A 24,972-nucleotide genomic window follows, 5' to 3' on the forward strand; every position below is an offset into this window, starting at 1 on the left:
TAGCATATTAATTTTTCTTTCTTTTCACAAAATGTCCTTATTTATTTTATTGTCATTTTCGATAAGGGCTTGCTTCCTCACTGGGTAGCTGATCTATTTTTTTTTTTAATTTTGGGCTTTGTCTGCTTTTTCGTAATGTTCTGGCAGTGTACGGCTGCGCTGTCAAGCAATGCACTAATGTACGAAAGAAAAAAAAAAATAAGAATTTAAACCGGCTTCGAGCTTGACTTCAAGCAAGAGAAGCAGCGAAATAGAACCTTATGCGGATCATTTCGCAGGTTTCTTTTTCAAACGAGAAGATCTTTTTTATTTTCTCCCTCTCTCTATCTGTCCCTCCCTGAAACCAGCGTTCATAACACACCGGAAGGAGTCAACGCGATTTACTTCTGTTGTTGCAAATTCTTCAACAAAACGGCCAGCGTTCATCAAGAGTTGCTCTGCAGGGCGCTTCGAGGCCATTCGCAACAGAGGCGCTTCCAAACACAAAGGACAAGGTCAAGATTAAATTAGATTTAAGGCATGAGAACGTGGAGTGTGATGACCAAGGCCCCGCGCAGAAAGGAAGCACTAAGAAAAAAAAGCAAAGTTGAAAGGCAGACATTGTGGCGTCAGGCAAAATTCGGTCATTTCTTTCTCTCCTCCGAAGTCTCAGAGCCTTGGCCGCACTAAAGCGTAATGAATGCGCTAAATCTTTAGCTGAAAAGAACAGGACTGCGGGAGAGAGTGGTGAGAAGGTGGCATGGGGAGGAGGTGAAGAATATCGAAAATCTGTGCTCAAGAATAGCTGTTTCTGTTTTCCCGTCTCTAATCAAGAAAAAGACATCGGACGTACTCAGATCAGGGCACCAGGCGAGTTTGACTCGAAGAACCATGCAGGGCAGCGCCGTGGCGCCGACATATTCTTCATCCTGCAAATCCCGGGTCATTTTTCTCGCCAACGTATTCATTCAGTGCCCGCTTCTTTGTCTTTTACTTTTTTTTTTCGCCTCGTGAGCTCGCCACGATTTCATTGCCCCTCTCACTGTCTTTCTCGCCCGTACGTTTTGGGGCTTTCCAGCTTTCCTTCCTTCTTTTCTGTTCGCCTAAATTACCCACAAGTCTAAGCATGATTCACTTTTTTTTTTTCTTCCTCTACGAAACACAAAGGCAACACTTTCAGTTCTTTTAGCACTAGGCCAGAGCGCCCTGTTCAAGAATGTAAAATGACGGTTGTATAGTCACCCAATATTTTAAGCGACGACAGTGCGCGCCCGCTCATTCTTTCACCTTTTCCTGCGCTCTTCAACTTTCCTCTCTCTCGCTTTCTAGCTCGCCGATAATCGCCCACTCCCTTTTTCTTTCCTTTCTGTCTCTCTTCTTTTTGCCTGCGTTGGCCCACGGCAAAGCGGTTCCTGCAGCGAAGTGAAGAGGAGGGACGAGTGAGAATGACGATCTCAATCCCGGCCGCCGCGTCCTTCGCCAAAGCGTCGCTTCACGTCGTCGTCGAACAACCGAAATTCTGTTTTGTGCCTCGCGGGCGCTGCTGTAAATGCCATAGAAGTCTTCGGCAACGAAAGAAACGCAAAGACACGCCGGGCTTAGCGACTGGATGAGAAGAAGTAGAATGGGAAGGGACAGGAAAACGGAGAGAAGAAGGGAGCTCGGACGGACGGAAGTGCGCGAGGGAAGAACCGTTGCCTTCGGACTGATCTATGGCGCCATTAAAGTTTTAAGAACACTGCGCGCTCGCGCCTAGAGCCAGGCCCCCCGAAAGAGGTGGGTTCGGCGCGCGTCGACCAGCTGCCATCGTCAGCTATAGGAAGGAAGACTGGCTGGCACGCACAAGAAGCCAGCGTCGACGACGACCTTTTTGTTCTTGAAGACGAGGACAACCCCTCCTCTTTCTCCCCAACCCTCTTCCTTCCCTCCTCCAACTCCTACGGCTTGTCGCCATAGGAGGCGCCACGTCAATCATGAACGCCAGCAGCGCTCTCTCTCTCTTCCCTCTTTACCCAATCTCTCCTGGTGTCCAGTGCTATACACTTTCTCACAGCTGGATAGAACGAGCGGGGGAAGACGCGGAGAAGCAAACACGCCGGGGAGAGGTACTACAAATCCGTCGCTAAGTAGAAGGTAATAATCATCGTTAAATAATAAATTAAATACGCGCGCGCTCGCCCTCTCAGCGAATGGGCCGCAAAGAAGCAGCAGCAGCAGCAGCTCGCCGCCATGCCGACGGCAAAAAAGCGCGGACCACCGGTCGCATGGGTGTGGTCACCCCACCGCGCGTTTGGGATTAGCGGCCGCCAAAGAGTGCTTGCGCAGAGGCTCTCTCTCTCTCTAACCCGGGCCCCGGGGCAGACGTCTCCACCCAGTTAGTGGGCAGTAATAATGCGAATAGAGAGAAGCAAACAAGAAAAAAAAGATTGAATGACGCCAATGAGGAAAAAACGCCAAGCAATGCAATGGCCCAGTTTCGTTTCAACCCGCGTCTCATCCCTTCTATTTGTCCGTTCAAAAAAAAAGCAGAGTAATTTCTCTTTTGTAAAAGCAGGTAAATGCGAGTAGCGCTCATTGCAGCTCTCACTCGCGCAAAATTGTTTTGCTCAGTTTCACGCTTCTTTCATGTGCAGGCTACTCAAGGAAACAGTGCCCAAACCACCGACGGGGCTTACTGTGGCAGTACAAACATATGTTAGAAAGAACGAGAGAATGTTCGTTCAGAATTTGTTCATTAAAAAATTCGCTGTGGCTTAGCTTGGTTAAGCCCGGTAATTGCGAAAGCAATATCCGTACCTACGCCATGGTTCAGCTGGTAGTGTAGCTGGTGGTGGTGCTTGTGGTTAGACTTGTGGCGATGCATCTGTTATACAATCCAATGCAATCCAATCCAATGTAATCTAATGTAGTCTAATCTAATCTATTCTAATCCAGTCCAGTACAATCCAGTTCAGTCTGGCCGCCGTTCATGTGCACCGCCGTCGCACACGGACAGCGCGAGATCGCGGAGCAATGTTAAGCCGCTGGTGGTCGGCACAGCTACCGCTTTCTAGCGACGTGAGTCGAGCCTAATCTCTTCAGCGTAACGCCACAATCGCGCTCCTAGCAGAGAGCGCAGGAGTTATGCGCCGGTGGTGGCACCGCCGCGGCTTGCGACGGCGCGAGTCGGTTGCACTTCTCTTCGGCGTGACGTCACAACACCTGTTACGCTCCTAGCGGAGAGCGCAGGAGTTAGGCGCCGGTGGTGGCACCGCCGCGGCTTGCGACGGCGCGAGTCGGTCGCCCTTCTCTTCGGCGTGATGTCACACATGACGCCACACAGAGGTCAACTAAAGGTCAATGGTGGCACCGCCGCGCCACGGCAAAGGCTGAAAGTGCAAGTAGTAAAGCTTTCGCTTTAAAAGTTGGAGGATGCTTAAGCTTCGCCTTTAAAAGTGGAATGCGACAGCGTGTCGCAGCCTGCCAGGGAGCCCGTGGAACGCCATCGCCCGTTCGGCGCGACGCCTAGTCCGTTGGACAAATCGCTCAGAGTCTCTAGGAGACCTCTGAACGAACCCGATGCCACGAACGCCAGCATAGCTTCCGCGCCGAACAAACCGGCAGCAAGCCGCAAGCTTCGTGGTGAACGCGCCTTGGACGTGCGCTGCGTTGTTCGCCGCTCACCGCGTTATTCCTGACCCGCACGGCCCCACTGTGCCCGAAGGAGATGAGCAGGAGGGGAGGCGCTGACGTCGCGCGCTATCTGTTGGGGCAGTGGCGTACACTGCGAGGAGTAGGTTTTAGTGGGCGCCGCCTGATGGAGCTACGTGCGCGCCAAGGGAAGAGGAACAGTAGCGGGCTTCTGGGATTTTTCGTTCACGGCCAACGCCGCCGACGGCGACGACGACACCGGCTTTTCTGCAACATGGGGCCCTTAACGCTGTCGCGTTAAAACTGTGTAAATTTTTGTGTTTTCCAACGCTGGTGGAGATAATGGTATCGTCAACGGTCACAGCCAGGCAAGACAAATTCGACAGTAGGCACCTAGCAGGCTCTCCGGAGACACCGAAGAGCGAAATGAACAAGCGACTTTGATCTTAGGCTATGCGACTGTTGCAAAGAAATTGAGGAGAACCATGGTGCCCCCCCCCCCCCCACCTTTCATTGCAATTTCCCTTGTACCAACTGCAAACACGACGAATTGGAAAGAAGCGAGGACGTAGACAGATGTAGCGTGTAGCGAATAAACAGCCACTCCTAAATGATCCTTTCAATGCAATGCAAAGACGGTAGCCACTTTCCCTACTTCTCCACACGCAGGTGCAATGCTCCAGATGAACTTTACTGCTGCCTTAAATAGCCTTACTAAATTATAAACGACTCTCGCGCTGTTCCAATCAGTAACGTGGATGCTCGAATGCAGGTATCTGCACCGATGTCAGTGCACGATAAATTATTCCAGAGGGATCCGATACGACGCTTCTTCTTCTTTCTTACACGCCCTCCTTCATCCATTTCCTCGAAGTGTGGTTGAGGAATCTACCGTAAAATGAGACAGTTACTGCGAATTATATTTTTAAAACTCTTCTTTTATTCTAAACACCGCTGTACAAGTACATGAGTGTGCACTATAATGAACCGATGGAATAAACTGCAGTTGAACCTGTTTATAAAAAAGTCGAAGAGGCCACACGATCTTTTTGCTATAGCCGTCACTTCGTTGTAGCCGTAGGGTGATCATGGACGCAAGAGTCGCATGCGAACAGGCTTACATGCCACCGTGTGAAGGAAAGCGTAGCTAGCGCACAGTATGCCGTCGATGTGTGACGAGGGAGACTTCAGCACGCACTAAGAATGTCACCTGCGCCAACGCGGGCTCTCTTGTTGCCGTGGCCAGCATTGCCTTCAGCGCCGGTAAAACGGGTCTTGGAAAAATAATGTATTATGTGAGAAGGGCAAGCTTGTATTCAGCGTATTTATTCCCGCCTTTTGGTACAGAAGCGGGTACGAAATGGCGTGAGAGACGACACGAGTCGACGATTTGGACCCGAGTATCCGTTTCTGTTGGCTTCCTCGCATGACGAACGAGAATCCAGCCCATAACACTTCACTGCATAACTGCAGTGTTTTGTGGATAATTGGTTCGTCAGAGCAATTTCCAAAGAAAAACCATCTAAAAGGGGTTCTTAAATGCTTCGACGACAAGAGATTTCAGCTTCTTTGTGACTCCCGTCACCACGAACGATGCTCTAGTGATTCCTTCTGTGTTTCCGAGGGCTGTAGACAACGTGCTCAGAGCTACGTTTAAGTCCTTCGCTATCTGACTTTTCTTCCGACTCGATGCAACTGCTTTATGTACGCCGTCTGTTCCTCGGAAATTTACTTGCTCTCTCGTTTTCCATCGCTTTGACTAATCATGGCCCTGTAAAACCTGCGGAGCCTAGATACCACCAAGAACAGCTGCCCTGTCCGGCTCGGACCCGAACGACCGGCAATCGCTGATAGAGTGGGCGCGCTGAATCGCTTCAGCCATCGGAGTCCCGGACTGAGGACTCCGCCCGTCAGGGATAGCTGTCGCTAATACTAAATGGATGTCTTTACCACCACCACCAAACGCGCTACCAAACGATCAAACAAACGGCCACGCGGCGTAAATTGCAGCTGTATACGACTGTAGACCTTATTCATATGACGTTTAATGCGCGATGAGAAGGCAACCATGGTGCCGAAACAACATGGCGGTCGCATCGCGTCGGGATCACACGAACGAAACACTCTTGTTGCTCACCCCAAGGCGTGGGAGAGAGAGCTTTTGCCTCCACCCTTCAGCATACCTGTTAGAGAAGCGGGATGCACTGCCCTTGCCCTCGTCCCTTTCGACTACGTGTTTTGGGCCGCGAGAAACCCTAAATTTTGAACTTTTCGTTTCGAACTTCGCAACAATCGGGCTGCTGGCGGAGTACGGGGTTGTCTCGCAGGAGCCTCCTGCCGTCCACCAAATCTTAGCTGAGAGGGAATAGAGTCTATACTGCACACAGTACCTGCGAAGTACAGCACGCTCGCAGCGGGCCGTGTGCAATGAGAAGGGGCAACTCCTATGACCTTGAAAACTTTGTAGGCGCTGCTTAGCGCAGTAAGCCGTGCGTATGACACTGCGCGGCATCTCCCAGCTGGCCACTACCAGGCGCAGGTATGTGTGCGGCGAAAATGGGTTTGCCGGTGTCAGAATTATGTCCAACTGTAGCCGAAGCTGGTGAATCTTAATCAGAAATGCGCCATCGCTGGAGGCTGAAAAATTTTCTACGTACCTTGTGCGACTCCTTAGAGAGCCGGTTATGAGCTGTAATTTCAGTTTCCGCATCATATCAGAGCATAATGACCGGCGAGCATCGCGTGTAGTTCGCTATATTCTTTTGCAGGAAAATTTTGCATCGTAAAAATAAATTATCAAGTACGCAGACTGCCATGGGAGCTTTGAGGGGGGAAGTCATTCGTTCGTTATGTCCATTATTTCTTTATAAGCAATGTCGCTACAGCGAAGTTTGGCTGTATATTGTAGCTACCACAGCTTGGTCCGTCGGAAATTAAGATGACATAATGCACAATGATGTTCCACATAACGTTATCTCGTCGACACACGGGTAGTCTGGCCAAGTACGCACTCGAACGAACTTGCCGCAACTGCAAGTTTCCATTCCCGAGACCTTAAGTCCCTCGCGAAATAAGTGAATAGCAAAAATGCGCGAGACAAGTAGTTGAGTTTAATTTACGGCCATTCACTGTTTCCCATTACATGCCGGTGGTCTGTACTGTTCATTTTGTTTGGTATGGGTGGTCAGCCACTCTAATCTCTTCAGCGAAACAGAGCTGACAACAACCGTGGTTCATATAAAGCCAGCGGGAAAGCAAAGGCAAGACGCTAACAGGATAACGCTAGGTTCAACCACACTAACCTCTTCAGCGAAACGGAGCTCCCAACACAGCTGACAACAACAGCGGCTCATATAAAACCAGCGTGAAAGCAGGGGCAAGACGCTAAGAGGATAACGCTAGGTTCATACTCCGTAAAACTTTTCTCGCTCCTCATACAGATTCTCTATCGTGTGCGTGCATTACAAATGAGAGCAAGTTTCGCGAAGCACCAGTCCAGTGAATGATTTATTAAAGTTTTGGGGCCGTTTCTTCATTTAATTCATCTCTGTCATCCGAGACGCAGACTGTCCCTGGGGAGGTTCTCTGCGGCAACAACATGCCGCCCCCGCCCCGCGCTATCGACGCCTGCAGCGGCGGCTTCAAGCCAGAGCACGCTGTCTCGTCCAAATACAGATTTTCTACGCCTCTGGCCAACCGCCAAGTCTTAAACGTCCACACCGCTGCGATAGGGTTGCGGATGATCACCTTCCGAGTCGGCAAAGTTGGAGATTGACTCATGAAGATTGAACGCCCTTCCCAGCACCTTCTTGCTTTGTCTGCCCCTTTTTTTTATGCGAACTCTCTTCCTGTCTTCTTCTTGCTGTGAGTTTTTCATACCTTTTCGTTTCCTTACAGCTCAGCTACAGCGTGTACCTCCTTTTTAGCCTTCAATTTCTCAAGTTTCTTGCCTTCTGAGCCTACTGCTCGATAGGGTAATTTTTTCTTCGCTCGAAAATTTTGTTTACTCCGCTCGACTGCGCCCCGTTTTACTTTATTTTTCGCATTTCTTCTCTCCAACGCGTTTCTTCAAAGTAGCACAGGCGCGGGGACGTCATTTCTCAAAACGGCGGCTGGTTCCGTCTACAACGTCGCGATAGCGCGAGCGGCTGCGCGCGCGCGCGCTCACCGTACAACACCAACGGGACGTTCCCATGCAGGGTACGCTGGGGAGAGATGTTGGGGGCGAGGGAGGTGGCTGAAGAGGGTGGGAGGAGGGGGGGGGAGGGGGGGGGGAGGGAGACGCAGGGCCGTCCGTCAAGCAAAGAGGCGGCGCGTTATAGCGCGCGCCTCTACCAGCGCACTACAGCGCGCGGGCTACACGCGATGGCAGGCAGGACTGCTTTGGCGCCGAAACCGCGTGAAATATTCAACGCCGCCGCACTTTGGCACTTGGAGAACGCTCGTTGCGAGCGTCTTGCAGCGCGCGGAGGAGACGCTCGGAAGCTGGCAAGGGAGAAAAAAAAAAGATGAAAAGGACAAGCACTGGAAGAGAAGCGATGCAGTAATAAAAGAAGAAGGAAGCAAACAAAAGCAAGAAGCCGGGTCACCAATCACTACCTCTCCACCCGGCGCGGGGCATCAGCAGCAGGCCGCCGTGCCGATGCGAGCAAACAGACCGGGCGCTGGCGCCATTCATGCGAGCTGTGCGCGCCGTTGCCCCGCGTGCAGGTTAAAGCGGCGGCCGCCTCTGCTTTAGCACCCGCGCTGTTTTATTTTCTCTTTTTGCAGCTCACAATTTTATATCGGGTATGAGGGTGTCGCGCCTGGCAAGTGAAGTGGCGTTTGAGTGGCAGCGAAATGCGCTTGTGTCATTTTGTGGGGCTGAGCGAGAGTGCGTTGTATTGCTGCATTAGCGCCACTAGCGGAATGCACCGTGAAAAGGTCCGAGCATTAAGTGGCGAGAGTGAGAAGGTGCAAACCTTTCTCGGTCCGCCCTTGTTAGAGCTTGCGCGCTTGCCCGTGCGAGTGGCGCACAGTAGGTGACGGGATTTAGCCTCGAGTTTGGTCGCGATATGACCCGCCTGCAAATCTGCGCTCAACATTGCTGTCCATTTACGTGACCTGCGGCCCCTGGGCACCCAGGTCAGTTCACAATGTTAAAGTTGGCGGGAACATTTTTATTAGCTTCGCTAAGTCTCCTGGCGGAACTAAAGGGACCACCCATGCAATCGAAGAATCGGTTCTGCGCTAGAATCTCAGTACGTCACTCTTCAGCGATGTTTTAATTCTCAATGCCAGCTCCTTGCTACGCCTCAAGCTGCATTTCGAGAGCTTCTTTGTGTAAAATAATTTTAAAATGTTTCAAACGCAGAAAATCAGCAGCGTTCGAATATAAGTATTGAACATCCAGAGGAGCTGGAAGGAAGCTGATGCAGAACAAAGTGCAAAATTTGAGCGCAATTACTTATGGTTTTAAGCTTGGTTTTGAATGTAGATAAGAGAGCACACATAGCAATTGAACAGTTCGACGCAAATGATAGCCGAATCCTTAACTATCTTTTTTTCTTTTCGTCACAGAGAAGCCTCTCAGGAATAAAAAGGATGCCGGGGAGGCACCAAGGGCCGCGAGAATACATAACAAAACAAAGTAAAATTGAAAGCAGAAGGCATTTGATGTGAAATATAAAAGAACGTTTATTTTTCGCGCAGAAAAACAAGAGTAAAGCTCTCCCGTTGAGAGAGACGCCCATCATCTTTGACACGTCCTGCCACTCACGGGGCATCAGCAGCCAGCTTCCGATGTCGCGAACCCTTACGCCTTTTCCTTCTCCGAATCGAAAAGAGGGAGAGAGAAGAGAGGCCCGATACGGTCGAAAGGGAGGGAAAATTTCGCCAAGCAGGACGGAGCCGACGGCGCCCCCGAGTAGAACAGAGACGCGGCTGCAGGCAACGCTGACACGCCGGGACCCGCGGACCCTTTATCTCATCGCGCGCGCCTTGCCGCTCGTCGGTCGTGGAACAGCTTCGGTCACGTTTTCTTGACATGCAGGCCCGATACACATTGCGGCGCCCAGCCAGCTAGAACGTAGCACCCACATCTCTCCCTACGCCCCTCCCGCCCTCTCCGCATCAAGGCTCCCCCTTTCCTTCATCCAACGCTTCCTGCTCTCGTGTCGAGTCTGAAGAGGAGGAGGAGACGGAAGAGGAGACCTCTTCGCTACGAGTGTAGCGCGGCGTGCACGCGCCGATCGCCGCTGCTGCTGCTGTCGCCACGCGGGAGGCAAGCAAAACGCGCGCGCACTTGTAAACACGCAGCAGAGGCAAAACAAGTTGCATCTGTTAAAGAGTGCGGGATGGTGCTTGCTGTGGAGCCAGGGGAAAAAGGGTCAGGAAGGAAAGAAAGAAGGAAGGGGATATAAAAGAAGATACAAGAAGACGTCGGGCAAAGGCTTTCGCCGCACTTCCTCCTCTCCCAAATGAGCTTCAGGCGCCGCCGCCACTCGCACGCGCGTCGGTTGTCCACAACAGTCGCGGCGGTGGTGGCGGCGGCGGCACAGCATCCCGCATCCGCTCCTCCTCTTCATCCTCCTCGTTCTCTTTTCCTGTCTCTGGTTGCGCGCGTCCTCCTCCTCTCTCAACGGCACCAGGCCGCAAGCAGAAGCAAACGCGGCGGCGGCATTGGCGGGCCGCAGCAGCCTCTTCACTTTCGCCGTCCTGCCGCGCGCAAGGGTTGCAGAACAAGAGAGGAGGGCGGTGCAACTAAAAAGGAAAGAGAATTACAAACAGGGCTCGAGGGGGAGAACGACTCTGCGCGAAGAGAAGGCAGCGCTGGAACGAAGCGCGGCCGTTTATGCTGAGTAGCGGCAGAGGGCAGAATCAGCAGCACGAGTGTAGCGCGGCCGCGACGCCACCAAAAGCAGAAGTACCCGCGGAAGCGCGCCGGAGCGTGCGGGGCCATTAGTCGTGAAGGATGGCAAAAGCCATTAGGACTGTATTATTATTGCAGCTGCTGGTCTCAGGGCCACTCGACATTGTATACCCGCTGGATTGTATTGGGGAAAAAAAGGGGAAGGGGGGGGGGGGGGGGGTGGCGGTGAGGCAATGAAGGAATAACATCGGACCCACCTGAACGAGTTTCGTAGAATGACTGCGCCATTGAGACAAATTTCCATTACACCTTTTAAACTTAGGATTTCATAAAGTGCACCTAGAGATGTTACTCGCTATTCTGTTCTTCAGAATCGAGAGCGAAAGCCGTCAAATTAGGGCACAGCCACTTTTCTACGAGAAAAGTTTTGCATGATGAGAATTTTAGTGCCAAAACCTTCACTATTTCGCTTTACTAAACCTTACTTAGGAGATGTGACTAAATGGGCCTGGGTAAAAGTGTGGCGTCGTGGGCCGGACTTCCCGGCACCGGCCGCTACGAACAGCTGTCACGTGTTATCGGGACCATGTGACGCCACTGACGGCTGTGCAGTTTTCTCCGGAACGCTCATGCGCTAATTACGCCGCATAATATTACCCCAGCTATTGTGCGTTCCAACATTACATAATTTTAGCTACTTCTAGAGTAGGCTTTGTTAATTACGAGGTAAATTTCGCATCCTGGAGCTTACCGAAAAAGCCACCGTTTTTCATCTAAGTGGTTAGAGGGAATTTCAATATCCCGAGAAACAGCCGGCTTCCACAGTGGAGCTGTACGAGAGCTCTGTAAGCGCTGAAGCTGTACGTAACTTAATCTGACTGCCTATTTCACTTCTCGCATTGAAGCTTGCGGTGCCTATAGTACCCTGTATAGCAAAAGAACACTTACAACACTCCAATTCCTTGAGGACGCTGTCGCCATGAAGAATGGCTGAGTAAGGGTTGCGGAGAAAGTAACAAAATTGGGACGATTACTTTTCGAATGTGAGCGTTAGCCCTGACGTCTCGCGCAAACATCTTGTTTCCAGACGTTCACTTTCTTTTTCTTTTGTCCAAGATCAGTTACGAACTCAACAAACAACTCATTCTCCTGCAGCGAGAATCGCTGTCTAATATTGTTTCGCTGCAGCAGGAGTTTACGAAACGCCGTTTCCCCTGATCTTTCCCCACCCATCCTAAAAAAAAAAAGCAAAACCTTTTTTTGTTTTTCTAATTGGCGCCTCGTAATCTGCGCATACGAATTCTCGCGTAATGGTGATGACCTCAAATGTCTAACAAAGTGAAGGAAGAGAAAATAAGAACACAGCAATTTTGATGCGTCTCGACATTCGCAAAACCACCGCGAGGGAAAAAAAAAACGCAAGAATGCGTCCGCAAGCCAATAGGAGAGCGAGATACAGTCGGCTAATTACGCCGCCAACTAGCGCGAGCGGGCCTAGCTGCCCGCTGGCTGATTTTCTCTTTGCTTGGGTTACGAGCTCCCGAGTGCGGTATCCTCGCTAGTTCTCTTTTCCCTCTCGCTGATGCAGGAGATGCCAGAGATGACTGGTGCTTCCCACTTACCTTTAACTGCTGCCTGCATAAACATTTCCTGCGCGGAATGGAGCATTACGCTGAAGGCTTAGGCTTAAATTTCAGCATGATTTAAAGCTGGCGCTGATCTCTGTTGTTTGTGCAGTTATCTCTTGTACCAGCACCCTGCAGATCAGAAGTTCCGGTCAGTGAACTGGAGTTCTTCTTACACCAGTTACCACTGATAATGCATATTCCAAGCTGCAGAATTGAATTTTAAAAAGAGAAAAAATGGCAAAATGCAATCATGTAAGCAATCTTAGAATCTCTGCGAACGAGTGGCTTCACCGATGTCACAGTAGCTTAGGGGTGGGTTTTGACTAGGCCTTCATGTTTATTGATGTTTATTCGTGGTCGTGGTCATGGTCATGTTTATTCGTGGGCCTCTTTTAGAAGCCGCCGCATGTTCAAATCTGCTGTTTTGTCATCGATCTCAAATTAAACGTCGTCGGCACAGCAGAATGAAAATAATCAATAAAATCCAATCAAATAAATTTTAGTGTAATCAGATTGAACAGGGGACCCATGGAGCAAATGCTGTGGCGAGCTTGACAGATTTTCACGTCTTCGGTGAAAAGGGCGAATGTTAGCCTGGCCCTGCAGTCAATGACCAATGTATACGAGCGCCAACGAAATCGACAAAAGTGACGCGACGACACGTGGGCGCATATGAGCTCGCACATATTGTGTAACCATGACGTTCAAGCTTGACTTTGCACGTAATTATGTATTGCCAGAGCATGCTAATAAGTTTCATCAGGACCACGAGCCAGTTTGTTAAAACATGGCAAAAAGAAGAGAAGAGAAAAGAAAACCACTTAATGCATTTTCTGTTTGTTGCCTGCGTCTTTAGAGACAACACGCTTGCACAAAAAGTCAAAGAGACAAGAAACGCGAAGAAGCCGGAAACTCTCTGGAAGTGCCACAAACTTGCGGTCTTCCCAAACAGCCTCATTGGCGACGGCATTCGGCCGGCATCGGGAAATAAGGACGGGAGACGGTAGCCGACGAGCCTGCAAAGGAAGGCGACGGACGGCAGAAGAGAGATAAACATAAGTAAACAAACAAAACAAAATGGCGAACCTCGCGAGGAGGTGGACCCCCCAAAATTAATTACCCACGCAATCACTCAAGCCGAACCGCACTGAATCAATCGTCGGGGTTCCCGAGAGCCGCAGACCGTCCACTGCAGGGCACGCCGCGCACTTGCCAACTTCCGACCGGGCCCCAAGTCCTCCTCCTCCTCAGTCCTCTTTCCGTTTTCGCCGTCCCTCTTTCTATCGCCTTCGTTCCACCTCTATCGAACTTCTTGCCTCCATTTCCGTTCTTCGCTCTTTCTTTCTGGGCGCTCTTTATCTTTTTCCCGCCATTTCCTGACTTTTTTTTTCTCTCCTTTTCCTTTCCTCGTGGTTCTGCCATGGCACGCTTTTTTTTCTTCCCCCTCATACCCCTCGCTGCGTCTCCGGTCGCCAAACGTTCGCGCTAGCGAACAAACCGGAATCAGATACAAACAAAAAAAAAACACTCACAACGAAACAAAGGAGAGGGAGTGGTATGAACGATGCTACGTAATCGTTTGCTGCCAAATCGGTTTCGAAAAAGAAAAAATGCGTAGAAGGAACTCCTTGTCTTCTCTGGCATTGTTCCTTATTGTGATCTCCATTTCATTTGCAGTGATACATATATACGTATCCGTGCGCCGATAAAAAGAAAAGAGAAACGAAGACTCACGGAAAGAGGAACAAACCGCTGCTCTGAGTTTTTTTTTTTTTTTTTATGCTGCCGCGTCGCTTAATCGTGTCTTCAGCGGATTCGCTCTTCTTCGCTCGGGTGTGCTTCTGGACGCATGAAAAACGAGGTCGACCCTTTCGCGCCCCGGATGGTCCCGCGCGTATGTGGCATCCGCTGGCGCGCGCAAACGGTCTTGAAGCTTTTTTTTTTTGTTGTTGTTTCTCGCTCCACATTTGACGGCAGCGTTTTCCTGAAGAAAGAGAACAATATAACTGCTCGCTGATCAGCGAATAAAACCAAGCGTCACTCCTCTCGTGAATGACGGAGTAAGAAGAGCGGAAAGGAGAAATAATTGACGAAGAGTTCCAGTAAAAACGTCGCTCTATCTGACGATCCCGTAACGGTCTTCGAGTAACGAGAGTATACCAGTGAGAGTAGTAAATGCGAAACTGAGCTGTCCATAAACTGAGCTGTCCAGGCGAAAGTGTCTGACGACGTCATATGACAAGACAACAGCGTACATTTTTCGAGCGGCGAAAATTTGAATGCTGTTCCCGCAGTTGAAATAGAACTGCAACCTGATGCGCACTTTGCGAGGAGAATTCAGAACGAGCTCTTTAATGGAAACACGACACAATATTTAGCTCTTCTTTCTTCCTCTTTATTACTTGCCAGTTCTCTATAACATGGAAGCAGTGCAGCCGTTCTTACCGCCCTTAGCGTAGAATAAATTGGTTCCTTTTTTTTTTTTTCAAATTATGCCTTTTCCGCCTTTTGCTACACTGGGTTGTTACATTTCGGGCAGAATCAGCGCAGCGTTTCACGAAACGTGCGCTGCAATCGGACCAATTATATGAACGCGAATAAGCGCGCAGATTGAACTAACGCTAATGGAATATCACGCCGCGCTGCACATTGGCGATGTTCTTCACCACATCTATTCGAAAGATAAGTAGCCACTTTCTGTTTTTGTACGTTTTTTTATTTCTTCATAAATGAAGTGTGCTTAAGTGGGAATATTTGCATGAGCCATAGATCATTTGTTTTTTTTTTATTCTTGCCGTCATTATACGTAAAGCTAAAATCGCAGATGGGAAGAGAAGTATGGAAACAGAAAAATAATAAAGGCAGTTCACATCGAATACCAACAGCTGTAATTAACCAGCGCAACTAGCGAAGTGTGCGAAAGGGCCGGAAGACCAACCGCGCAGGAGCAAAATTAAGTCACTTTTAGAGGGAAAAGGCGGTTCATGCAAAGCCAGCATAAAGCGCTTACTTCCCTTTTTTTTTTCGTTAAAGTTCGTCATTGATTGGGTGACATGAGATCTCATTAAATTTCCTGAAACCGGCTGTTTACAAGTTGTTGACTGCTTCCGGTATCAACATGAGCCAAGAGTTGAGCACTATAAACAGCAATTGACACCGACAACATGCTGTGAACAGTGTGAAACTGTCATCACTGCAAACTGCAGTGGCGTTTATTGGAATGCAAATCAGCTGGGGGAAAGGGGAGACGGGCGAGAGGCATAGCTGGGGCAGGTCAGCCTGACTAATCTAATAGTAAAATATCGGGGATTGGTTTTTAAAAAAAAAAGCTGAGAACGCCATTGAACGATCGGCAGCAGTAGTTCCTCTGCTTTTGCTCTCCTTCATGCTGCAAATACGAAACAATGCTATCAACTTCATCTTATGTGCACTAAATCCTCTTCGGCCACAGAAAGGTCACGTACAAATATATCAACATTTGTCTTCTTGTCTTCCTTACTTGCTTTAGCGCCAATTTTATTTATTCTGTAACGGCCTTAATTGGCTAAGCATCTTCCTCTTTACAATTATTTCATTTATGTAGAGAGAAATGTTTCGATACTATCATCGAGCTCTTTATTTTCATTTGACACTCGTAAAGATGAAAAACTAATACCACAGGAGGGAGGAGTGCAGGCACTGTTTTGAAGAGTACACGAAACGCGGATCAGGCAGAAATAATAACAATATAAAGCTCAACAATCTGCCTGCCATTTTCGCGATCTGGCTTATTCCACTCGCTCTAATGAGGGCGCTGAGTGGCGCAAAGAAGGTTTCTGAAGGCGCCTGTTCTTCATAGCATATGGACTGCGTTAGGGTTTACCTCGTTCCTTCTACGGCCTCTATAGCTGTAGTTAGCACTGTGTTTACTGAACATCTTTCTGGCTTCCTCTTAACGAACACCAAGAAAAAGGAGAAGGCTACCAAATACTATAGAAGGCCACGAGGCAGCAGAGCCTGCCTCGCGAAAACAAAAAGAGTTAAAAAAAAGGGCAGAATCCCAGAACCGTGAGGTAAGAACACCGAGGGCGAGCGGGCCGGCGAGACTAGGATCAGCCTTGGGCTCTTGGAAAAGCGATTAGGCCCGCGTATATTTTATAGGCTGCACATTCGTAGGGCTAATCCGGCGATAACGCAAAGGGGGCATCTTCCCAGGACCCGCACGCTGCCAGGCCGGACCGGAAAAATAAACGGAGGAAAGAAAAGAAAGCACCCGGGGTAAATAAAAAAAAAAAACTTATATATATGAATAGCGGCATCTCCTGTGTAAATCCAACACTCTTCGTCACATTCTCTTCCTCTGCTCACCTCTACCTTTTGTGTTTGCGCGTTTTTTTTTTGTTTTGTTCTGTACTTTCCCGCGCGTTTGGCCCGCCACTGCGATCTCACCCATCGTACGAAAAAACAAAATGAAAATATGCAGTAAAATACACGAAACAGCGGTCAGGCGAACCCGTACGCCGCCTTTAAGCGCTGCGTCCTCTTCCTCCTTCGCGTTCTCTCACCCTCTCCGCGCTGGTCGTTTCCTGGGCCAATGAGGGCGAGAGAAGGACAAATGGCAACAGTTCGGCAAAAGGATACAGGGATGAGCTTTCGGCTAGTGAGGCTAGGGAGGCGGCGGTGAGCAGGGGTGGCAAGGAATAGTGAAAGCACACAAAGAGAGAGAGAGAAAAGAGAGAGGAGGAGGAAGGGGGTTACAAGGGGCCACGGGGAGCACCCGATCAGTCGCAGAGACGTAACGAACGCCATCCGCCACCCTGTTAAAAGCAGATAAGGCGAAGGTGAACAGAGCCGGGATCTCTCTCTGGCCAGCGGCTGTAGGCGGCGCCGCTGGCTGGCCACCCCTCACTTGTTAGCGCAGCGCACCGGGGCTTATTTTCTCTGGTGCGCCGACGAAGACGACAAGGAGGCCCCACTGTTATTGTTTCTCTCCCCCTTTCTCTCTCTCTCTCTCTCTCGCCAAATGCCGACGGTGCACTGCCCCCCCCCCCCCCCCCTTTTTTTTTTCTCCCTATAAGCAAGTACGTTTGACTTCTTGGCCACTGGAAAGCTTCTCTCCGCGACCTTTTTTTAAACGAGAAGGCGACATGTGGACTATCCGCTACGGCCAGGAAGGATTGCGAGTTCGTGAGGCTCACTTTTTCGGTTTTATACGCAGTCAGCTCTTTCATGCAGGATCCAACCTCTACGCCCGCCTTTCTTCGGCGCGACTGTGGCGGAAGCGAAAAAATAAAGGGAGGTGGGGGAGTGATAATGCTAGGACGACCTCCCAGGGAAGTTGAATGTTTTGCAACTCCGCGTCATTTTTAAACTCGGTCTTCTCGGTACCTTACCTTGCCATCTGTAGCCGGTTCTGATGCGGTCAGGCTGTGCAGCCCAAACACCTTTCACTTCCTCAACTACTCACCGGTCGCCTTTCTATCCATAAATAAAACGATGAAATCGTGGGATAAACAAAAGTGTTAGCATCATACAGTGTTCATGCCTGTGACAAAACTTCATCTTTCCCACTAGCAACTTGATGTCTTAAAAATTGATGTGTTAACTTTTTGTTACTTTTAAATGTATTACTGTGACAATTTTGCTGTTGTTGATTTTGTTTCATTTTCTCCAAAGAAACCAGAATGTACGCATTATTTTTTACTCCCTTTCATGCAACGGGCTCCTGCGTGAGGCCAAGCAGTATGTTGAAAATAAATAAAAATCTTTTCTTCAGTCACTGTGTGCGCCTTCAGACCCGCCAGTGAAACAGGAAATAGCGTACGCTCTTGCACCACTTACAATGTATTCATAATAACGGTACCATTTAAAAGCATTAAACAAAAGGAATTCTCAGAACCTAACAACCTCTGGTAATCCCGGCTGTCTGCTGCAGACATTTCTCGCACAAAGGGAAAAAAAAAAAAATTTTCAAAGCATAAGCCCCGTTCTGAGACTCCGTGGCGCTCCCATTTCTAGGTATGACAGAAATGACAAAAAAAAAAAAAAGGTACCGAAATGAAGTTCACACTCGGCGCGCTGCTGGTATGGTGTATTACAGAAGATTTATGAAGTATAGAAAATTGCTTCGCGCCCTGTTTCAACGAAACCGCCTTGTTCCCGTTCTTTTTGTCTCACTTTAATCAGTACTGCGGAACAGAAGTTTTTTTCTTGGATTCCACTGGAATCTTTTGCATTAACTTCTCGAGACCTGAGAATACCGAACATTGTCTTCTCGCCGCCGAGCTTTTGAAGCCATTTTTTATTAACAAGTAGCTGCAGGGGAAAGTCGCGAATGGAAGTGAGGTGTGCTAAAGTTAAAGAAAGAAAACTTTGGTGTCCATACCTTGCTTGGCATTCTCGTGAGTACTGTGACAAAAGTGCGCGCGTGTAGGTAGAAAAGGTGCGCTGAAAAAATCTCATGCTTTTGTGCACCCAAGAAGCAACTGATCACTGGTCGCTGTAGTGCAGTGCTAATACTCCTCGTCGATGTAAGGCGGATTGTTCAAAACTATAGGAGTGGGCTTCTTCATTTTTAATTACTCTGTGCGCTCATTTCCAATTCCTCGTTACATTTTGATGCAGAAGAGGATGTTTCCGAGTATGCAATTAAGAAAAAAATCAGCTAATTACGATTGGAAAGTAGGACAAAGATAAAGGAACAAATAATAAAGGAAGCCGAAGTGGGAATACATCGAGTAGTTCGAAAAAGAAAGGAAGGGATCCAAGGAGACAATTAGGGACGTAAGGAACACAGAATGGAGAAGCAAACCGTACGCGTGAACACAGTGCAGTTCCCGCGGCTGCCGGGTAATTAGCGCGGTTGCACCCCTATCGTGGTGTCGAGCAGCACATTGGGCCTAGCCAGGGTTATCTGCGACGACCAGCCGATTAAAGCCCGGAGACCTGAGTGGATCGGGTGCTTAACGCACGTTTCAAAGGGGGCTTTTCCCCTTCGCATTGGCTACCATTTGTTGCCATCCGCTCATTTCGACCGCAACACGCACTAGCTTAAAGTTGTTCTTTCGGATCCACTTTTCTTGTTTATGCGTTAAATGAGCATGTGCTGTCGACCCCAAACGTTTGCGGAATGCGGGTGTGCGGCAGCTAAATTTCTTCCGAAGCAGTCAAGCTAGCCGATCATCTGAAGTGTCCGTTTCGTGGCTGATAGTGCGTGCGTGCGTGCGTGTCGGACACACACCGTAAAACAAGTACAGTTTTATCTCTGAACGAGCAAAAAGTGAAGGGGCACTCAAGAAGAATCAAACAATGCGAGCTCTGTCTTGTTGGTGTCGACAAGACAGCGTTCGTCTTGACGTATTCTTCCTCTATAACTATCCCAATTTTTTGTTCTTTTGAATTAACATTTCTTGTCACTCCGATAATAAGGTGTTCTGGTAATGCTGTTTATAAGTATAGAAGATAAAAAAAGGAGAAAGTTAACACGCCGAACGAAAATGTCAGCGGCTATATTTGTTTGTCATTTATGCCTAAGTTGTTACAAACACTTTCTTTGTTTAGAAATTTCGCCAGGTATAATCTCGACTCGTAGAATCTATGGCAAAAAAAAAAAGTTCAAGAATACAATACCAGTCTGCGTAGCCGGCTTAAAGTGAGAACCTTTCACTAGCGAGTCGGCCACCGCAAAATGACGACCACACCTCTTTCGACAAAAAGCAAGACAAAAAGCGTTGAATAAATTTACAGCAGTTTCTTACACTCGTAAAAGCAAACTGACTCGCTAGAAGCATCCACCCCACACAAACAAAACGGTGCCGTCAAGTGCGGAGAAACCAAACGAGAGAAATGGAGAATGGAGCAGCCAGCGCAAAGAAAGAGGTAGAGAGAGAGGGGGGAGACGAGCACCAGTTTTGATCCCGATAAGCCTCGATTCGAGCTAGCCAATTACCCTTAAAGCGATTAGGAACGAGAGAAAAATTGCGACGACTAGCTTCTTTATTGTATCAATCTATTAGGCGCCGCTCCGCCGCCGCCGAAGGACCCGGAGCCGCACGAGCTGGCGGAAGCCCCCGTCGATTCTCCGGGCCGAATTTCGCGTCCCGCGCCGGCCGCCACATTGTCAAACTTTAACCATCGCCCGTTCACTGATGCTCAACAATGCCAGGATAAGCGAAAGAGAGAGAGAGGGGCAGAGGGGAAGGGGAAGGAGCAGGTTGGTGTGAGTTGGAAGCATAAGATTAACGAAACAAATCTGCAGCACGCTCAACGAAACGGAAGTCAAAATGAACCGTTGAACACTGCTCTGAGCGGAGCTTCGCGGTTAACTTATATATTTTTTTTTCGAAACAAATTTTACCATTTTCTTTTCTATGTGAGCTGTGGAGAAGGAGGAAGTGCAAGAAAAATGAGTGGAAGCTAACGCTGTAGCATCCGTTAGTTTTGTCCCACTCGACGAAATTGCGTTAGTCCTAGGCGAGATTCTTTTTATATATTTTTGTATCAACGAAATTTTGCGCGGAAATACCTAGAGTGGCTCCTTTTTTCCCCTGAGGGAGAAAAGAAAATCGTATAAGCGGATGGCTCTCATCTGTCGGTCTTGTGGCTTAGCACGTCAGTACTGTCTGTTTTTTTTTTTCTCCCCATTTGTTGACTCGGGAGAGTTCCGAGGTGCGTCGTCTGACGTGTCAATAATTCCTCTCCTTTCTTCCTTTTCGGTTACAATCCCTTTTGTCGTCAAACCCATCCCTGTGAAGTTCGCTGCGAAAACGCTCGATTTTAGAAGAGGCCCTTCTGGCGCGGAGTGAACGAAGCTGAGAAACGTATCCAGTACTCTTAAAACCACTCTGCTATTTGATTACGGCCATGTTCCGACGACCGAAAACCCAAGCAGTGAAAGTTTATAGATAACGGAACGTCCTGAGCCGAGCAAAATCTTTGATATAGCACCGAACGGGTGGAGCGATTCGAGAGCTTTGCTATCATGTATGAGCACGCAAAATTGACCCAGTGGCCTTGGCACTCTGCTATTAAGTAAGACGTCACGGATTCGATTCCCACATGCATAGCCTAGTAGTTGTAGAGTAGCGAATGAGTACACTTTCGGTGTGAGCACTTACCGAGTACAATGTGTGGAATAAAGAATAAAAAACAAGTACACTGAGTACACGAATACTCACAAAGTACAACAGACAAAACTTACATTCTTCCCGTTGTTTTCACTTCCTTATTTTTCAACTTGTTTCGGAAACTAATGAGATCCTTGTTTCCTGAAGTGTTGCCCCTCGGGACGTTTTCAAGAAGCTTATGCGGGCCGCCACAAATGGAGTGCAGTGACCTAGATTCAACGGAAGAAGCGCGCACATTGCTGCACGTGGAAAAAAAAAGGCCGTGAGTCGTACATCAAAGGTAGTTCGGAACATATTCGGCGGGATGTTGGAAACATAAAGCCGTTGTCTTAGGAAAAATGTCTGGAAGGAACTGCGACGTTCTTTGATCTCAGTCCTACTATGCCAATTCAAGGCTCCATTTGATTCGACTCATCTTCTCTTCCCCTGTTGTTCGTTCTGGTAGTGAAGCCTCCTGCAACTATGCTCTTTTGACGGAAATTTTAGACGCGAATAATTTTTATCTTCCGACCCTAACGTTTACGTTGTTGCCAAATCTACATTGAATGCTCAACTTCCCATGACCAATGTTTCTGAACTTTGCAGCAAATCTTGAATAGGAATTGCCGCTGGGAAGTTTGTGAATTCGGTTCCGTTTTCAAGCAAGTAAAATTGAAAAATTTCTACTTTTCATGATTTGTCACTATGAATGAATGAATGAAAACAATAAACAATAACACATAAATAAGAAAACATCGGAGAAGACAATGACGCTTCTTCTTGCAACAGGCGGATTTATAGAAGAAAGGACGCTTATATGAACTACAGCATGTGAATAGAAGCCACTCAACACGGATCATCTGTCAAGTTAATGCTGCACTTGCTGTTTCATGTGTGCACAAAAGATGGCTGTCGCAGCGCAAAGCTGCGGCAAGCCAGGACTGCACAGGCAGCCCGGAATCTTTAACCTCCGGCGTCGCTCACGCTCTCTCTCTTCCCCCTCTCCCTCTCGCAAACGCAGGCGGTCTCTGCCTGCGGCTGGTTGATCTGCACGTGCCGGGCGCGGTGCGCAGTGGCGAGCCCGTGCAGCTGCGCTGCGAGTACGACCTGGAGAATGCCGAGCTCTACTCGGTCAAGTGGTACAAGAACAACGTCGAGTTCTACCGGTACCTGCCCAGCGACGTGCCGCCGGGGCAGTCGTACGAGCTGGTCGGCACCTTCGTCGACGTAAGTGCCGCTCGTACATTACCCGCGCGTAGAGCGCCTGGGTTATCACTTGGCCACTTTTAATGGCAGACTGATCGAGGCCGTGTCGACTCCAACGCTGATATGGGTTCTCTGACGGATTCATCTCGCGAGTAATGAGGGCTAACAATCAAGCCTTCCTGGCGCGATAGAATGCTACGCGAGTACGTTTGGTAGACTAACTCGTTCGGCCAAGACCCGTTATCCAGAGGGATAACGGGTTAGCGGGATAACATTTCTATATTATTCGAAGGAACATGCCACGGCAGGGGGGGGAGGGGGGGGGGGGATGTTTTTTTGACACGTGTAGGAGCGAGGGAGTGACGTGCTCGGGGTCTCTGGCCCGGGAGGCGCGACTCAAGAAGTCCCTCCCATACAGGTCATTAATAGTGCAATTTCTGCAAGTCCCCAAATGCGCATATTGCGATGCCTGGCTACTTTCAAGATTTAAGTTATCTTTATTTTGAAGAAGTCATGTCAAGAGAGGCCGTTATTTCTTTTAAAATTAGTCGGCCCAATTTAGGACATTTAAGCGCACAGATCGCACAAGTCCAGCTTTTTTGCACATAGCTTTTAACTGTGAGGCAACGATATAATATTATAAGATGCTGTTATGAGAATACTGGTGGGATTGGTCAAACCTTCCGATGCGTAGCGAAATATTGCTTTTTGTCCTGCAAAAAGTTTATATATTTTATATATTTTTTGTACATTTATATGTTTTTATATATTTTGTATATATTTTGTCCTGCGCTGGCACCGAGTAGGTAAGACTACCATAGAAGACCAGTGGGGTGCGTTTGTGGCAATGAATAGCAGAAAATTAAAGCGTCCCGAGGAGGAATCTGCGAATATATTTATTATTATGGAAAAATACGCTTGTCCAGACTTTCTGCGAATGAAAAACAAGCAAAAAGACAAACACTCGTCGGAGCTTCCGCAAAAAATGGAGGCTGCTATCTTGAAAACGATTTTCTAAGTAAACTCCCCATACGTAGCTTCCACTGGCGCCACGTGACTTGTTGCGAAAGGTTCCATATACTATAAGCTCCAAAAACGGCAACAAGCATGCCAGCCTTAACCGAGATTGAAATGAACCAAGTTTCTTGTACTGATGAAGACGCCTCTATCGAACGAGCTAATATGAATTGGCAATTTTTTTAGCTTACTCGCAGCTTCATCTCTCATGCACTTTTTATTTTTGTTTCAGACAACATTTTTCCTTCGTGTTCTTTCATTTTCAAACACATTGAGCCCTGGTGCAGATATCTGCCTGTATCTAACAACTTCAAGCTGAAAGAAATGAAAATACAAAACATACTCAAGGTGAGCGTGCACGAAGTGGTTGCTGCGAAAGGTTGCGAAACGTTTTACTACCGGCGATCACTCACGAGAAGTCGCCCATTGTTAACAGGCGCTCAGCGAGCCTTGTGCTCGCCTTCCCCTCTGTTTTAGATTTCTGTTTCATTTATAGACGCACTTCCAGCGGTTAGGCACTTCTAACATAATGCTCTTCATTTATTTTTCTGTCTGTTTTTTGGCTGATATTGTGTCGATCCAAATTTTGAACGCACGAAATCACGCAGTTTTGTCTCACTCTGAACTGCTATATGATTAAGTCGGGAGTTAAAAGGTAGCCTGTAATTGTAAGTACGGAATAGGTTATAGGAGCGTTCTGACTCAGAATGTCGGAAAACTGCGTCAGATATGCAGCGATGCTGAAAAGCTGTTCTACTCACGTAAGGCTGCAATATAGGAGATGATAAACTGCGCTCCACTAGGCGTCCAAAGTGTATTTGAACGCCTGACATGAGCTATATACTTAGCGGCCAGGCATAGAAGGTTTTTTGACCGCAAATTGTGTGGAACCCTAGCAACTGCTACTTCAAAATAGCCTGTGCGTTCTCGAATACCTTGTTGCCTCTGAGAAGCGTGTAATGAGAGAGCTAAAAATTTTCAACGTAATTCTCTACCTTCGCATCCCAGCGGTGTCCAAACACATGAGAAAAAGCGTTTGCGCTTCACTTGTGAGGCCTTGTCAAATTATCCTTTGCTCCGGTTGTTTTACAGTGGGAGTTATCACCTTTTGTTCGCCGCAGTTTTAAGAGGCCTGCTAGGCAACGGCTTCCTATGCACATTCCGAGCTTTCCTGGGCGTCAGCAACTAGCATCACCCGTTGGTCGCTAGAAGAGAGCACCGCCTGACTCAATGGGGTCACTTTAAGCTTGTGATCTCGCGAAAAATAGATAGTACCGAGAGATTATGCGCAAACATGATGATTATCGTGGTAGTCTCTTCCTCCTATTTGCATCCTCTCACCTAAAATCATTCCTGCGCTCACACCAACTACTTCAGGCGGCCATAGAAAATCAATAGAATGTACAGAATATTCGAAATTCCCGCGGTTATCTTGAATGTTCAGCGCTACGCGGCGTGGGGTGGCAGCTGCTGAAACTAGAAGGGTTTGTCCAGATTTCCTGAGTTTGATAAATTTTTCACTAACATTAGAGTAGAGTCTTTCTTGGCTCACAGCTACACAACAAAAAAAGTCATGTTT

The 24,972-nt window shown here is 48.4% G+C and overlaps 1 protein-coding gene across 1 annotated transcript in view; it reads left to right on the forward strand.

Annotated features, from left to right (window-relative positions):
* LOC149341687 (uncharacterized) overlaps positions 1–24,972 on the forward strand; it is a 280,304-nt gene that overhangs the window by 197,793 nt on the left and 57,539 nt on the right. The window contains exon 2 of the mRNA XM_089542011.1: positions 22,192–22,397. Coding sequence (XP_089398137.1) covers positions 22,192–22,397 — 206 coding nt within the window. The remainder of the gene's footprint in view (positions 1–22,191; positions 22,398–24,972) is intronic.

This window comes from Amblyomma mixtum, chromosome 5, assembly GCF_055824585.1.
Source record: "Amblyomma mixtum isolate Tamu chromosome 5, ASM5582458v1, whole genome shotgun sequence".
Classification (NCBI taxonomy): Eukaryota; Metazoa; Arthropoda; class Arachnida; order Ixodida; family Ixodidae; genus Amblyomma; species Amblyomma mixtum.